At 39.4% G+C, this 16,780-nt stretch overlaps 1 protein-coding gene and 1 long non-coding RNA gene across 6 annotated transcripts in view; one reads left to right on the top strand and one right to left on the bottom strand.

Moving 5' to 3' along the window:
* Positions 1–2,948, top strand: part of LOC123573691 (uncharacterized) — a 40,629-nt gene extending 37,681 nt beyond the window's left edge. Inside the window, exon 5 of one of the 2 annotated variants that reach the window (XR_012434954.1) lies at positions 2,271–2,948. This is a non-coding gene — a long non-coding RNA (uncharacterized lncRNA). The remainder of the gene's footprint in view (positions 1–2,270) is intronic. The other variant, XR_012434955.1, reaches the window with a different exon arrangement.
* The window catches only part of HERC6 (HECT and RLD domain containing E3 ubiquitin protein ligase family member 6), a 65,595-nt gene that overhangs the window by 25,707 nt on the left and 23,108 nt on the right, over positions 1–16,780 (bottom strand). For 3 of the 4 annotated variants that reach the window (XR_012434953.1, XM_045393358.3, XM_065545238.2), the window contains 5 exons: positions 13,253–13,374; positions 12,638–12,697; positions 9,634–9,727; positions 5,010–5,199; positions 769–923 (listed from right to left, as the gene is read on the bottom strand). Coding sequence is in view for 3 of the 4 variants with exons in the window: in XM_045393358.3 (XP_045249293.2) it covers positions 769–923; positions 5,010–5,199; positions 9,634–9,727; positions 12,638–12,697; positions 13,253–13,374 (621 nt within the window). In the remaining variant the exon portion in view is untranslated. The remainder of the gene's footprint in view (positions 1–768; positions 924–5,009; positions 5,200–9,633; positions 9,728–12,637; positions 12,698–13,252; positions 13,375–16,780) is intronic. The other variant, XM_074040123.1, reaches the window with a different exon arrangement.

Below are 16,780 nucleotides of genomic sequence, written 5' to 3'. Positions count from 1 at the left end.
GTTTCAGGGAGGGTTTTTCTATGTGATTCTGGGTTTTGTTTTTTTTTTTCTTACAACATACATTGACTAAGTGCATAAAGCTTAAATGTGCAGCTTGGTGAGCTTTTATACACATACTCACTTGGGTAAGTACTGTCCAGGTGAAGACATGGAACATTTCTAGCAGGCCCCAGGATGCTCCCCTATGCTCCTTCCAAGCCAGTTGCCCTTCCCAAGAGGTAACACCATTCTGCTTTCTGTCATTATAGATTAGCTGTGCTTGTTCTTAAAATTCTTATGAAAGAAGACAGTGTAATTTTTGGTGTGTTTTTTGTTCGTCACTATGTTGATGAGATTCATCCATGTTGTTGTATGTTGTTACATGTAGCAGTATCTTCAGTGTACTTTACTTTTGTTTTAAGAAATGTGGTTTTGCTCTGTCACCCAGGCTGGGGTACAGTGGCACAATCATAGCTCATTGCAGCCTCAAATTCCTGGGCTGAAGCCATCCTCCCACCTCAGCTTCCAGAGTAGCTAGAATTACAAGTGCAGTGTATTTTTTCTTAATGAAAGAAGTCCATTACAAAACATCTTAAGTCCTCCTAAAGTTTCTCAACTTTTAAATCCCTAATTGTTTTATGTCAAACATTTCCCTTTTCTACATTCCTTTAAAAAACATTTGACTCCTCATAATTTTTATTTGACTTCTATTAGAAGTCCAGTTGGTTGAGACTTAAGGGATTTTGATTAAATAAAACAGTACATACATTCCTTTAGAATAACCCTTACCTTATGCAGTTCTTTCAACATTCCTAGAAGAGCTTTAACATTACAGTGATCCTGTTCGGTTTCAGTCCAATGAAGCAGCTGAGAGATGATGGCTGCTTTAAGCATCTGGATCAGTGGGTTCAGAGAAGATTCTTGCAAAAATGCCCAACACTTCTCTGGGGGTGTAAAATTAGCCATTATAAATATGCTTTTCCTACTACCCCCCAAATCCCTGTTTCTAGTGGGTTCTTTAATATTGTAATATAATGTAAAATAATATTTTACATTTCTGATGGCATAATTTATAAATATTTTTTAAAGTATATCCTGCACAACAGTTACTGCTCCAGATGCGGAAATTTTTTCCCTTATTAAGTATCATTAGAATGTAAAAAAGCTCAAATTCAAGATTTGAAGAAACTGGTTAATGGCTTACATTTATACTTAATTGATTGACTTCACGATTTTCAAACTGACAATTGTATAGGGTATCGGTAAAGTCTGAAAACATACATAGGTGAATACACAAACACAATGGCATCAAGGACATTTTTAATCGGTAAAAAATGAAAAATATTATCTATGTTTTTAGATTTTATGAACACCTGGTACATGGCCATGTACTTTTTAAAATAGCCAATAATTATATTTTAATATTACTGGATTGCAACATGGATTTGGAATGTGGAACCTTTAAATTCTCAGAACAACTCTCAGAAAACAAATCCATTTGATGTTAAAATACACTATCAAGCAAATGTAATTAAAACAGTATTACCCAGATATATGAAAAGCAAACACGTAGAGATTCCATAAGTAGACTCAAATACACACGAAACTTTAATATATAATAAATGTGGCATTGCATATTAGTGGGAATGAAAAAGATTCAATAAATAGGTGGGGAAAACTGGAAACTGATTTAGAAAAAATAATGTTTAATCAAGATAAACTTCATATGGATCAAATATTTAAACATAAAAATGAAATAATAAAAATTATAGTAGGAGGATGGGAATTATTTTAGTTATAAATTATTTTTGAAGTATGACCCCAAATCCAGAAACCATAGAAGAAAATATTAATATAGTAGGCTACATTAAAATTGTTTAAAATAATTCTGCATAGCAAAAATACCACAAAATAAAAAACATTTTTTAATAGCCTAAATACTTGCAATTCTTATTATTGATAAAGGATTAATTGCCTTCATAATTTAAAAGCTCCTAAAATAAAACAGAAAAATACTAACAACCAATGAGAAAAGAGCAAAGAAGGAAGAACAATAGCAAAACCACTCTCACAGAGTTAATGGGAATTATAAGCCAGGCTTTATGCAGAATTATGGTTATTGACAAGGTCAATTGACTGGAGTGTGCTGGTGCACTTCAACCCACTTCCCTGAGCTGATAACTAACCCAGAGTCACACAGCACACTGAGCATCTGCTCTCCCATTGTTCCTACAGATAAAATCTCTGACACTGGACCTTTTTACCCAATAATTATTTAAGGCATTTTTCAGATCCTGAATTCCAGCAGAATGGCTGACATCAACTGGTCTGAAGACCCCCATCGAGGAACCGACTCAGTGCTGGAATGCAGTTTCTTCATCTCCCTATCCCTGACTTCACCTCCCACTTCTCAGCCAATCAGTGATCACCACACTTTAGGCCATCACCTGTGTCCAGACCCCTTAAAAACCCTGTCCACAAACCTCTTGATAAGGCATATTTGAGGTTTCCTCTTATCTCCTCATTTGGTTGCCCTACAAGAATTAAACTCTTTCTCTGCAACAACTCCTACTGTTTCAGTGTATTGGTCTATTACTGTGCAACAGGAAATCAAACCTGATTGTCCTATAATAAGAGTTCACAGAATATGATATACAAAGTGATCTGTGATATACAAAAAAACAGCACAACCTCACTCTTAATAAGAAAAATTCAACTTAAAATTAAAAGGTTTTTTTTCCTCAGAATGGCAAAGATCAAAGTTTGATAACATGGTTTATTCTCATATTCATTGATGAAATGTAAATTGATACATCCTTTGTCAGTGCTGACAGGTTTCCCAACTCTAGAGGTGCAATTTATACAGACATCAGTGTGAATGACAACCACTTCAAGTTGAGTGACATGATGACCCTGACTCTGTGGAGGGTCATTTGACAAAATATCTCAAAATAAAAATATACATACAATTTGACTCAGTGATTTTGCTTTCTGGAATTATTCCTGCATGAGTGAATTTATATATGTACAGTGAAATGCTTCACAATAGAACATTCTTCAGCCATTAAATAGAATGAGGCAGTTCTATAGATTCTCTAATGGAATAATCTCCATGATATCCTGTTTAGTGGGAAAAAGCACGTTGTGGAAGAGGAACTTTAATAGTTTGCTACCATTAAAAACAGAAATAATACATTTGTATGTTTCTATGTATACAATATCTTTCAAAGGTTATACAAGAAACTAGAACCTGTAGCCACTTCTGGGAGGGGAACTGGGTGGCTTACCTTTCATTGTACATATCCTCTGTACCTTTTTATTTTTCTTTGAGATAGGGTCTTGCTCTGTCACCCAGGCTGGAGTGCAGTGGTATGCTGATAGCTTACTGCAGCTGTCAGAGGCATTTGAACCAGAGCAACTCCATCTTGAATAGGGGCTGGGTAAAATAAGGCTGAGACCTACTGGGCTACATTCCTAGACAGTTGGGCATTCTAGATGACAGAATGAGATCAGAGGTCAGCACAAGATACAGGTCATAAAGACCTTGATGATAAAACAGCTTGCAGTACAGAAGCCGGCTAGAATCCACCAAAACCAAGATGGCAATGAGAGTGACCTCTGGTCGTCCTCACTGCTATACTTTCACCAGCACCATGACAGTTTACAAATGCCATGGCAATGTCAGGAAGTTACCCTATATGATCTGAAAAGGGGAGGTATGAATAATCCACCCCTTGTTCAGCATATAATCAAGAAATAACCATAAAAATGGGCAACCAGCAGCCCGCGGGGCTGCTCTGCCTATGGAGTAGCCATTTTTTTATTCTACTTTCGTAATAAATTTACTTTCACTTTACTCTATAGATGCTCCCTGAATTATTTCTTGTGTGAGATCTAAGAACCCTTGTTTGGGGTCTGGATTGGGACCCCTTTCCAGTAATAACAGCCTTAAACTCCTGGGCTCAAGTGATCCTCCCGCCTCAGCCTCCAAGTGGCTGGGACCACAGGTGTGTGCCACCATGCATGACTGATGTAAACAAAAAAATTTGGTAGAGACGGGGTCTCACTATGTTGCCCAGGCTGTCCTCAACCTCCTGGGCTCAAAAGATCCTCTCACCTTGGTCTCCCAAAATGCTAGGATTAAGGTGTAAGCCACAATGCCTGGCCCTCTGTACCTCTTAAGTGAAGGAGCCCAGGGAAATTTGCCCCAAAATATGGCACCCTGGTATGCTGATTATTTTAAGTTAAAGGCCCCTGAAGGTCAGCAGATGCTGGAAGAGGCTTTTCTCTGACACTCCTTTACCTACCTTAAGACAACCCACTACAGAGGAGAGAATTGCCTTTCATGCCATCTCTGAAATTTCATTATCTGTCACAAAGAAGATGACTGAGGAATGTAACCACACCTAGATGTACTTCTTCAAAAGATAATGCCTGCCTCTCAGGCTCACTCCAATTCCAAGGAGAATCATTTACAAGTTAATTTCTGTTTCCTGGGTCCACTCATTCTCCCAAATAGTGATTTACTACTTCTCAGAAGAATTGTCTACATTCCCTACCTCCCCTCTCCTCTATGTAGAAGGGTATATAAACATTTGTACCCCCATTGGGTTATTGGGTAATCACTGAACTTTCAATATTCGCTAAAAACTATAAAAGGACATAACACAGTACTGAATAAAGTAAATAATAACACAAAGTTTTTGTTTTTCATCATCTCTGGTCAAAATGTCTAAAGTCTCAAAATAACATGAGCAAAAAATTTTAAAGTATGGATTTATCTGGATTGAATACTTTATAGCTACCAAACTCTGATGTCAAAGCCACATCCAAGTCTAAAAACTACACCTGCTTTGTATGATAAAACTAATAGTTATAATAGCTTTAGATTATTAATCTTTTCAATAATTCACACGCCATGTTCTCAAATACTTGTCTATTTTGAAATCTTCTATCCAAAATTTGTTACAATATCTACTTCAGAAAGTAACTCTATATTGAGAGTACAGATAAAGTGACATAAAACTTACTTAGGACTTGTAAAGATTGTTTACTCATTTCACACACAGCCTTTGCAAATGGAACCACCAGGTTCTTCCAGTTCTTAGAATCATGCATCACAGGACATTCTGGGAGCAGGAGGAAAACTGATAAAGCTTCTTGGTGTGGAGAACGGCATGGAAGAGCTCTGAGCAGATCATCCTCGAGACATGTAGTTATCTGTGGTCGAAATAGGATCAGGGAACAGACCCAGGATATATTAGATACAGAGGATTGTGAGAAGCAAGCTATTAAATTAAGGGACTCATTCCACCATGTTCCAATTAGAATAATCACTTAGCCATTCTGAAACCTATTGATGAGATTCCATCACTCCTTCCATCCCAAATGCCTGATATAGTACATGAGAGCCATCCTCCTCATTTTATATCAGGCTCCCTGAAGAAAATAAAGTGAAATCCCATGAGCATGGATATACTGAGTGAATTATGGATTCAAAACGAGTACAAAGTCCTTCAAAAGCAATGTAGTATGCAGGTCACACTAGTATTCCTCCTTCTAGAAGGAAGAGCTGTCCCCGCCCCCTCACACAATATCCATTTCTTTCTTTCTTTCTGTTTTTTCATGTATCAGTAGAAAAATGTGCAGTGAAAAATAGCTCTAAATTTTTATATTATTTATTTCATCCAGAGGTGAAGTTTTACCTGAGTGTAATGGCTTAATCATAGCTCACTGCAGCCTCAATCTCCTGGGTTCAGGCAATCCTCCCACCTCAGACTCCTGAGTGGAATGCACTGCCACAGCCAGCTCATTTTAGAAAATTACTTGTAGAGATGGAGTCTCACTATGTTGCCCCGGCCAGTTTCAAACCCTTGGGCTCAGGTGATACTCCCACCTTGGCCTCCCAAAGTGCTAGGATTACAGGCATGAGCCAATGTACCTGGCCCAGAAGTAAACTTTTAAAATAGGACGTATATAAAAATATATTAGTGGGAATAAACTTGTATGGTATCCTTTATATTTGTTTGAACATTCATTGAGTACTTAACAATGTGTCAGCTGATCTCATGTAAATCATTTTACTTAATCTTACTGATAATCCTGTAAGGTAATTTTTGCTTTATTGGTTTTTTACCTTGATTTTACAGATGAGCAAGGAGAGACTCAGAGGAAGTTAGAGGAAAGAGGTTACTCGATTAGAAAATGACCATGGCACTACCATAGTAGTAAAATCTACCATGGCAGAGAAAATGCCATATGTTCACCTTGCCAGTCATTTTTCTTTTTCCTCCTGGGTTTATAGGAAGATGGCAGCCCCTGGCTCCTCTTCAGTTAGGCAGGGCCATGTGACTGAGTCCTAGCTCACCAATGTGGGAGATAGTGATTTGTGACACATTAAGGCCAGGCCACTGAAATCTCTCATGGGAACTTCCCTACTCACTTCCCTCATCTGCTAGCCAAACCAAAAGACTGAGTGGAGGATTTTACAGCCCCAGGGCCTAGAGATGCTGGAAAGAAGCCTGAGTCAGCCCTGAATGAACCTGTGCAAAGATGCCTCTGACCTCCGATCCTCGTCGGACTAGGATGTTGGAAGATATTTTATTGTATTAAGCCACTGAAATGTCCAAGTTGTTTGTTATAGCAGCTAGCCATATTTCCTCTACCTGATAGATCTATGTTCTGTAAGTACAGTGTTTGCCTCTCATGTCATAAGGGTAAATAAGTGATATATGCAACAATAAACTGTGATGTACTATATATTGTTTTTATTACATTAAAATTCTTAAAATTTGCTGTTTCACATGTCCAGCAGAATATGATTTCTGTGAATGCCAGTAGGTGTTATGCTAGAAAATAGCATCGCAATGCAAATAACTCCAAGAAAAATAGGGTCAAAAGAGATTTCTTTTAGTGTATGACATCACAGAATCTTTGATTTCCTAATGTGCATATCGTGACTCCATAATAGTAGAGAGTGTTCCCAAAGTTTTTTCATTAAGAACCCTCTTTATGGGTTTTTTTAATGAAACTAATGTCCCTGGGAACTCGCATGGGGAACAGCACCCCAAATTATCTCCCATATCACCTAAAAACTTCGTTTAAAAATATACTTCATATTTGCTATTATCACTTCATCTTGAAAATGAAAATAGTATATCTACTACACATCAAGGAACACTTCCCCCCTTTCCCTTCCAAGTATAAGGACCCACTCAGACCCATCAAAATGGTGTAAAGATTATTTTACTAACTGAAGACATTTGAGACGCCTTTTTGGAGCTTCTTTTATCTAACTAATGCAGAACTCTTCTAGAATGAAGCTCTGTACATCCCCCACTGAGGAGATACACTGCTAAAAAGGAGACCAATCATTCAGACCCTTGCATGTGGAGGAGAAATTGCATAAACAAACATTCTCACAAACTGTCATACCTTCCATCTGTCTCCATAAAATCCCATTTGTTCTTCCCATAGGAGCTCTTTCTCCCTTCTCCCTTTCATCCACTAAGTTGCTTCATAAATTCTTATCCCAAGCTGTTCAGGGAGCCTCTTCATCTGAATGCTCCACATGCAAGCATACAAAACTTGTATTTTTCCTCCTGTGCTATAGGCTAAATGCGTTCCCCAAAATTCATATGTTAAAATCCTAACCCCCAATATGACAGTAGTAAGAGGTGGGGCCTTTGGTAGGTAATTAGGTCACAAGATTGGAGCTCTCATGAATGGGATTAGTGCCCTTAAAAAGAGACCCCAGAGAGATTCCTTGCCCTTTTTGCTGTGAAAGGAAAATAAATCTTGGGGTCTCAAAATCACCAAGCTAAAGGGAAAAGTCAAGCTGGGAACTGCTTAGTGCAAACCTGCCTCCCATTCTATTCAAAGTCACCCTTCTGTTCACTGAGATAGATGCATATCTGATGCCTTTTTTGGAGAGGCTAATCAGAAACTCAAAAGCATGCAACCGTTTTTCTCCTATCTACCTAAGACCTGGAAGGCCCCTCCCTGCTTTGAGTTGTCCTGCTTTTCCAGACCAAACCAATGTTCATCTTATATATGTGGATTGATGTGTCGTGTCTCCTGAAAATGTATAAAACCAAACTGTGCTCTGACCACCTTGGGCACATGTTGTCAGGACCTCCTGAGGTTGTGTCACGGGTGTGTGTCCTCAACCTTGGCAAAATAAACTTTCTAAATTAACTGAGACCTGTCTTAGATATTCGGGGTTCATGCTGCCATGTGAGGACACTGAAAATATGGTCATCTATGAACCAAGAAGTGGGCCCCCACCAGACACCAAACCTGATGGTGCCTTGATCTTGGACTTCCCAGCCTCCAGAACTGTGAGAAATAAATGTCTGTTGTTTAAGTTACAGCATCCTGAGCACTAAGAAATTCTGTTAATTATTAGTTTTCAGTGACCCCTTCCACCAATTCAAACCTGAGTCAGTAGAGGAAAAGAAAGTTTTCTTCCCAATACAACCCAGAATCACACAATATTAAACTGGAATAGATTTTAAAGATGAATTCAACAGGTAAAGAAAATGTGATCCAAAGAGAAGGGATGAAGTAGTAACAGAGATTCATTTCGAATAGATGTGAGTTTCATCTCAGAATAGAGGAGCAGCTTTTTAGTTTATCAGTCCAGGATAAAGTTATCCTGCTTCCCAAACCAATACTCTTTTCCTGTATCGTGCTAGAGATTATCTACCTCTCAAGCATTGCTCTGATTATATTGAAAATAAAAATATTGCATATATTGTACATTTAAGGATTCAATAAGAAAATAAATGTCAGCACCTAATAAAATACCTGGAATACAGTAATTTCATAATGAGCACTAGCCCCCTCTTCCAGCCCCAATCATAAACCCACCTTTGCAAAAGTATGACAGTAAGAGAAATCTGACATGGTTGACTCTATCTTGCTTCCAGCCTCACAGGTTGGCTGTCTTTTCTCATTCTTGGGCATGAGCCAAGCTAACTTTGGGAGAAATTTAGTTTATAGTTTAAATGATAATAGTCTGTCCCAAAAACTGAATTGTTTTTGTAAAACTAACGAAAGTCCGCCAAGTTAGGAGGATGAGAGGGGCTTGAATTCTAAATAATTATCAGCCATTAATCTAGAGGTCATAAGATTTGCAACTTCCTCAATTACTCTTGCAAATACCATCATTATTGTAGAACCTAAGATTGGCCTTTTGAGATGTCTTTTCAGGTTTTTGCATTTCTGACAACTGGATGGTCCCACCTGAACCCACCAGCCAGTCCTGTGCCCCCACCCAGGAACTGACCCAACACAAGAGGACAGTTTCTATTCCCTATGATTTCATCTCTTACTCAGCCAGTCAGCATGCCCCCTACCCTAGCCCCCTGCCCACCAAACTATCTTTGAAAAGCCCCTAAGCTATAACTCTGAGCCTTCAGGGAGATTGATTTGAGTAATAATTCTATCTCCTACATGGCATGGCCAGCCTCATGTCAATTAAACTCTTTCTTTACTACAATGTCATAGTCTCATTGAGTCAATTTTTGTTTCTGCAGTGGGCAGGAAGAACCCTTCGGGCAATTACAGTCACAGTCCCCTCTCATCCAGCTTCCAACAAAAATAAACTGCAATCATATTTGTTCTATATCTAAAGTAAGTATTGGCTATTACCATGGAAGAAATCCATTCCTTTTTTGTTAACTTCTTGAAGGTATCTCTTGCCATTTCTAAGTCCACATCAATGGACGTCGTTTCTCCAGTTCCTCTTTGGATACAAGAAATGCAAGAAACCACATAAACATAGGGAAAGGGATATTTCTAAAGTTCATATGTCATTTATTGTTTTATTTTATTACATATAAGATACAAACCTTTTCTCAAAGCTTGCCTTTCAAAATAATCAACTTACTTGACATAAAAAATGTATAGTTTATGTTTATGTTCTCCTTGTTAAAAGACAGTAGATAACAACTTAGTATCTCTATAGTGGCTACATCAAGTTTGGGCTGCCATATTAATAAAATTTTATGTGCTGAATCTGACAACGGAAACCATCTGCCCCCACACTCAGTTTGCACACTAAGAACTAGAACTACCTGCCCCCCACGCTCCTTACCATTCATAGTTACAGAACTTTGCAATTCCACTGTTTTTATTAGCATGACTTTACTTTTCCAGGAAACTTTTGCCTAGACAAATGGCAATTGTTCATCATGGGAACTTCTTGAAAGACCCATTTAACTCTTCAATGGAGAGCATCCACAGTTTGTGCCCAAAGATTCTTTGAATCCCTTATCTCAAAATCCTTACCTTGCTGTTTCCACACATCCTGGATTGTTGTTCATTTTCCCAGTCCAAATCAAACCTCCAGCCTTCCCTCTCACATTGAAAGACTTCCTTAAACCAGACTCCCAATTCTCAATAAATTCTGACCTGGTCTTTTCTCTCAGAAACACTACTGAAGTTTTGTCCAGGTGTGCTGTTCTCTCTGGCCTGTCTTATCAACAAGTTGTTTTAGTGATATTTGAGAGGCCAGCATTCAATAAGCTTAATAATTTTTAAATAATGCATTATCAAATATTGTATGCCAGCTGCAGTGGGTCATGCCTGTAATTCCAACACTTTGGGAGGCCAAAGTGGGAGGATTACTTGAAGCCAGGAGTTCAAGAGACCAGCCTGGGCAGCATAGAAGAGACCTTGTCTCTACAAAAAAATAAAAACATAAAAATTAGCCAGGCACGGTGGTGCACACCTGTAGTCTCAGCTACTCCGGAGGCTGAGGTGGGAGGATAGCTCAAGCCCAGGAGTTCAAGGCTACAGTGAGCTATGATCAAACTACTGCATTACAGCATGGGCAACAGTACAAGACCCCATCTCTAAACATTAAACAAAACAAAACAAACAAAAACGCCAGGCATAGTGGCTCAGGCCTGTAATCCCAGCACTTTGGGAGGCTGAGGTGGGTGGATCACTTGAGGTCAGTAGTTCGAGATCAGCCTGGCCCAACATGGTGAAACCCCGTCTCTACAAAAACTACAAAAAAATTAGCTGGGCATGGTGGTGCATGCCTGTAATCCCAGCAACTCAGGAGGCTAAGGCGGAAGAATCACATGAACCCAGGAGGCGGAGGCTGCAGAGAGCAGAGATCACGCCACTGCACTCAAGCCTGGGTGACAGAGTGAGACTCTGTCTCAAAAATATAAATAAAAATAATAAAAATTTTAAAAAGAGGCTGGGTGTGGTGACTCATGCCAGTAATCCCAGCACTTTGGGAGGCCGAGGTGGGTAGATCACTTGAGGTCAGGAGTTCGAGACCAACCTAGTCAACATGGTGAAACCCCATCTCTACCAAAAAATATAAAAAATTAGCTGGCTGTCGTGGCGCACACCTGTAATCCCAGCTATTTGGGAGGCTGAGGCAGGAGAATAGCTTGAACTCGGGAGGTGGAGGTTGCAGTGAGCCGAGCTGTACCACTGCACTCTGGCCTGGGTGATAGAGTGAGACTTCGTCTCTAAATAAATAAATAAATAATAAAAAAGAAAGAAATATTTTCTCCTTGCTAGATTAACTGATTGATAGTAATATTAGGGCTAAAATATTTATGCAAGTACTAAAACAAAGCATTATAAATTTCCCCCTTAAAATATATTCTCTTTTGTAGCCTTTGACATCTTAGGAGTTCCTCACTTCTGGGAAGTGAGCATAGATACTTTTTCACATTCGGAAGAAAATAATTTTCACGTAGAAAAGATTTCCCCACATGCAGTAAGAATTAGCCTGAGGTGAAATTGTTAGTATCCAACAGTTCCTCTAGTCCCACAAGCTGACTGAGAATGCAGCTGGGTTAAGAACTATTGGGACTGCCAAGGGGGTTGTACAAGGGCAAGTAATAGCAACAAGGGTTAAGTGAGTACCACCTAGTGGCCAGGAGTGGGTACAAGATGTGTATCACCATATTTTGAACCAGTGAGCAAACTTAAGGCCGCGTTAACGAGAGAGGACCAAGCAAAGGAGAACCCATATGAGTTACACTAGCTGCAGACAGATCAGCAAGGCATCAATCTCCAAAGAGGCAGAGGGCAGCCTAAGACCCTTTACACTGCTATTTCTCCTTCTCTTCCCTTTTACACCCAGGTGCCATATTGGAGAGCTTGGAGGAAGGAGCAGAAATAGAAGACTCAAATATTGAGCATTACAGGAATTATTTCAACTAGTGGATCAGACCAAATGTTAAACCAAATAGGAGTGAAATCAGATTTTCTTCTGTAGCAGTGAGTTAAAGACAACATAAATAAGATCTATTTTTTAATTGATCGTACACAGTAAAAATGGTAAAGTGTACTTACTCTTGGCTTCTAAGTACTAAAGCAATGTGAGATTTAGTCAATCCCTTATATATACAAAGATCCTGAAAAAACACCATTCCTTCTAGTCAGACAACAGAGTAAAGTGGTATGAAGGAAGTAAACAATATTAATTAGGAATTATAACTTACGGTGGTCTAACAGAAAATTACTTTATAAAATGAAAGAATTCTATAACAACCTACAGAGTTCTCTGTGTTGGACTTTGTGAGCAAGAATAACGAAATTTGCAAATTAAACCTACTTGAAACATTTCATTTTAAATATTTTCCAGTGTTTTAAATGAAGGTAACTCTTATGTAAGTATTACCTTTTCTTTAAAAAACTCGCCGTCAGACAAGCAGGAGATGAAAATATCATTCTAATTTCACTGTAAAAGGAATAACAAGGCGTAAGTCACAACATACCATAAAGCATGCCTTTTAAAAATCTTATTATGTCTGAATAAGTAAATGATGACGTGGAATCATTGTTATTGAAAATAACTACTCTCTTAAGAGTCTCCCAAATCCTGGGTATACTTTGTTCATATTATTTCTAAATCTCACCAAAACCTTTTATAGTTGATTTGTTCAAGTCATGTAGGTTTAACTAAAACCTATCCCTGTGAAGACCAAAACTCATAAAACTCCAAAGGGTAAACTATGAAGATACGAAAACAGTCCACCTTATTGACGGCTTTGTGAGCTTTTTTGATTCACTCCTGCAACTCCCTCACCTAGTAAGGCACCTGGGATATCACATGTCCTCCATATATCTACAAATGAGTACACTGATGACCTAGTCACACTTAGAGGCTGTAGAAGAGAATCACGGTCAAAATACAAATACCTTCACAACAAAACCAAAACCTCTATCTTAGGATAAAATTACCAAAGCCTCAGAACCAGATAAAAGTGGCTTATAACTTATCAGACAGAGCCACCTTTTAGCCACGTCACATTCAGTACTTCTTCTTTTCACTGCTATCCATTTTTCTGCCATGGACTGGCTAATTCGGCTTATTTCTGGCAGGGTTTTCCCGGGAGCACTTGTAGAACTAGTATCCTTCAGGGAAGGAAAAAACAAGAATGATCAGGAACACACACACATTCAGTAGTAAATTATACAGTAAATCATCTGGCATGGGTGGTAAATAGGCCCTGCCGTCTTCGGTGGTAGCATTTGGTGGGAGGAGCTTTGGCATCAGACCAGTAGGGCTATTCCACCTCCGAGCCTGGGCCACTTTGCTTGGTTTGAGCCTTAGTTTCATCATAAAAAAAAAAGAACATAGGGCTTCAAATAGATACTTGTAAATCAATATTCATTGCAGCATTATTCACAATAGCCAAAAGATGGAAACAACTCATGTCCATCAACAGATGAATAGATTTTTAAATATATACATAAAAATGAATATTATTCAACCTTAAAGGAATGAAATTCTGGCCGAGCACAGTGGCTCGCACCTGCAATCCCAGCACTTTGGGAGGCTGAGGCGGGCGGATCACCTGAGGTCAGGAGTTTGAGACCAGCCCAGTCAACATGGTGAAACCTTGTCTCTACTAAAAATACAAAAAATTAGCCAGGCGTGGCGGTGGTCACCTGTAATCCCAGCTACTCAGGAGGCGGGGGCAGGATGCTTGAGCCTGGGAGGTGGAGGTTGCAGTGAGATGAGATCATGCCATTGCACTCCAGCCTGGGCAACAAGAGTGAAGCTCTATCTCAAAAAAAAAAAAAAAACCCAAAAAACAAACAACAACAACAACAACAACAACAAAAAACAAAGGAATGAAATTCTGACACATGCTACACAACATGGATGAATTTTGAAGACAAGCTAGTGAAATAAGCCAGATGCAAAATGACAAATATTGCATGATTCCACTTATATGAAGTATCTAGAATAGGCACATTCATGGAGACAGAAGGTAGATTCAAGATTACTTAAAGCTGGGGGCAGAGAGGAGGAATGGGGAGTTATTATTTAATAGTTACAGAATTTCTGTTTGGGGTGATGAAAAAGCCTTAGAGTTGGATGAGATGGATAATGGTGAGAGTTGTACAATATTATGAAAGTAATTAATGTCACTGTCACTACATTGTATACTTAAAATGAGTAAAATGGCAAATTGCATTTATATATATTTTACCACAATAAATAAAAAGAGATAATAATACCTACCTCTCTGGGTTCTTGTTAAGATTCAATTATAGTAGGTATAAAAAGCTTTGGGTTTATAATAGGCACTCAATAATTAGTTTTCTTGTTCCCTTTAATCATCCACAAGTGTTTACTTTTATGTCAGTAACTCTCAAATTGTTATGTGCATCTGAATCACCTGGTGGGTGATTCTGGTGGGCTTGTTAAAGTAGATTGCTGGGCTCCACCCCATAGTTTCTGATTCAGTGGGTCAGGGTAGAGCACAAGAATTTGCATCTAACAAATTCTCCAGTGATGCTGATGCTGCTGGTTTGGGGACCACACTTTGAGAACCATCGTTCTATATAATACTTTAGAGCAAATAACCCAGCCAGGGGTTTCAAAAATCACTGTCTGGAAAGAAAAATCCATTTTCAATATAGTCTTCCAAAGGCATTGGTGCTATAACTTATACCTATGCCTCCACTGCACTCGTTATGAGCCAGGAAATCCTGCATCATTTTGGTTTAATGCTGAAATAAAAGACCCCTTGAAAAAGACAGGTAACCATGGCTTTTAAAGTTCCCTTCAGCTTCTTGATCTGAGTCCTGGGTTTTCCCTGTAGTTTGATCAAGAGGAAGTTTTTTTCCCCCACATCCCAGGAAACTTGGGACAATGAAGCGCTCCCTCTTGGCACTTACATACCATTTCTTTATTTTCTGCTTCAAAATCCCTAGCTGCTCCCAAATGCACGGTACGAGACTATGTCATCTGCCTCCTCTTCTTTTGTAATCTTCTCCCAATGTCCTGGTCACTCCCCTTCATTCATCGAAAGCTTTGGCACCTTGCTGACTGTCTTCCTCACAGCACGATTCCCATGGTCACCCTTCCTGCCCTCGCTCTTGGTAACTTCAGAATTGATGAACATTATCTATCTCCCACCTTCATCTTTCAATTCTTAATTATCTTCACTCTTTTCCTCTGCTCCACTGCAGCCACACATGCCCTGGATCAGGGTTTCTAAACTGGCACTATTGATATTTTGGGTCAGATAACTCTGTTGTGAGCAGTTGTCCTGTGTATCATAGGATGTTTAGTGGCATCACTGGCCTCTGCCTATCAGATGTCAGTAGCAGCCACTCCCAACACCATGCTCTTCCCTAGTTATGACAAACTACAATGTCTCCAGACATTGCCAAATGTTTCCCGGAGCATGAAATCACCCCTAGTTGAAAACCACTGCCCTAGATATAGGTGAGAAGCTGGATGTTATAATTATCAATTGTTCCATCTTCTAAATTTCTACCAGAAATGTTCTCTTCTCTGACCATCATACACCATCTTTCAGATTCACCTCCTTTAGAGTAAAACCCACAGTCCAAGATTCTTTTGTGCACCGGGATCTCCAATTCATTAGCCCTGTTGTTTGTCCATGATTCATCACCCTCTTTTGTCCTCCTTACCCAGGTTAAATTCCATGGTTCATCACTATAATCACACCTATAACTCTTTCGTCCATTTCCTATTGTACTTACCTAGCAAAATTCCATCTGTAATTAAACTGGACTCTGAATTACTCCAAAATCCAACCGAAGCGGCCTAACATCACTGGAGAAAGCTGCACAACTGTGCAGACTGATTTCACTTTAAGCCACAGATTTCAAATGGGCACTTGACACTGTCTATTGGATTCCAAGGCTACCTGCTTTTTCCCTCTCTAAGACAACTGCCGCAACCCTTCCTTTTCTTCCTAAACCTTTCATGCTCCTCTGCTTGCTCATGCTCAGATGGGGACCTTGCCTTATGCATCACTGAAAATTGAAGCAACTAAGCAAGAACTAATCACCTTCCCACCATCAACCTACCTGCACCTGCATGTTTCTTATTACAGCAGAATAAATACATCTGTTCATACCCCTCAAATATGCGTTAGATTCTGCTTCCTCTCTCCTACTCTCAGACATTGCTTCTGCAATTATTCACTCTTTCCTTCTCTTTTTTTTTTTTTTTTTTTTTTGAGATGGAGTCTCGCTCTGTCGCCTAGGCTGGAGTGCAGTGGCGCAATTTTGGCTCACTGCAACCTCCGCCTCCCGGGTTCACGCCATTCTCTTCCTCAGCCTCCCAAGTAGCTGGGATTACAGGTGCCCGCCACCATGCCTGGCTAATTTTTTGTATTTTTAATAGAGATGGGGTTTCACCATATTGCCCGGGCTGGTCTTGAACTCCTGACCTCATGATCCACCCGCCTCGGCCTCCCCAAGTGCTGGGATTACAGGCTTGAGCCACCACACCCGGCCTATTCACTCTTTCTTGTGCAGCATGAGAAACCCT

Source organism: Macaca fascicularis, chromosome 5, assembly GCF_037993035.2.
Source record: "Macaca fascicularis isolate 582-1 chromosome 5, T2T-MFA8v1.1".
NCBI lineage: Eukaryota > Metazoa > Chordata > Mammalia > Primates > Cercopithecidae > Macaca > Macaca fascicularis.
The sequence above is the reverse complement of the archived record's forward strand: the minus strand, read 5'-3'. Positions and strand labels throughout refer to the sequence as shown.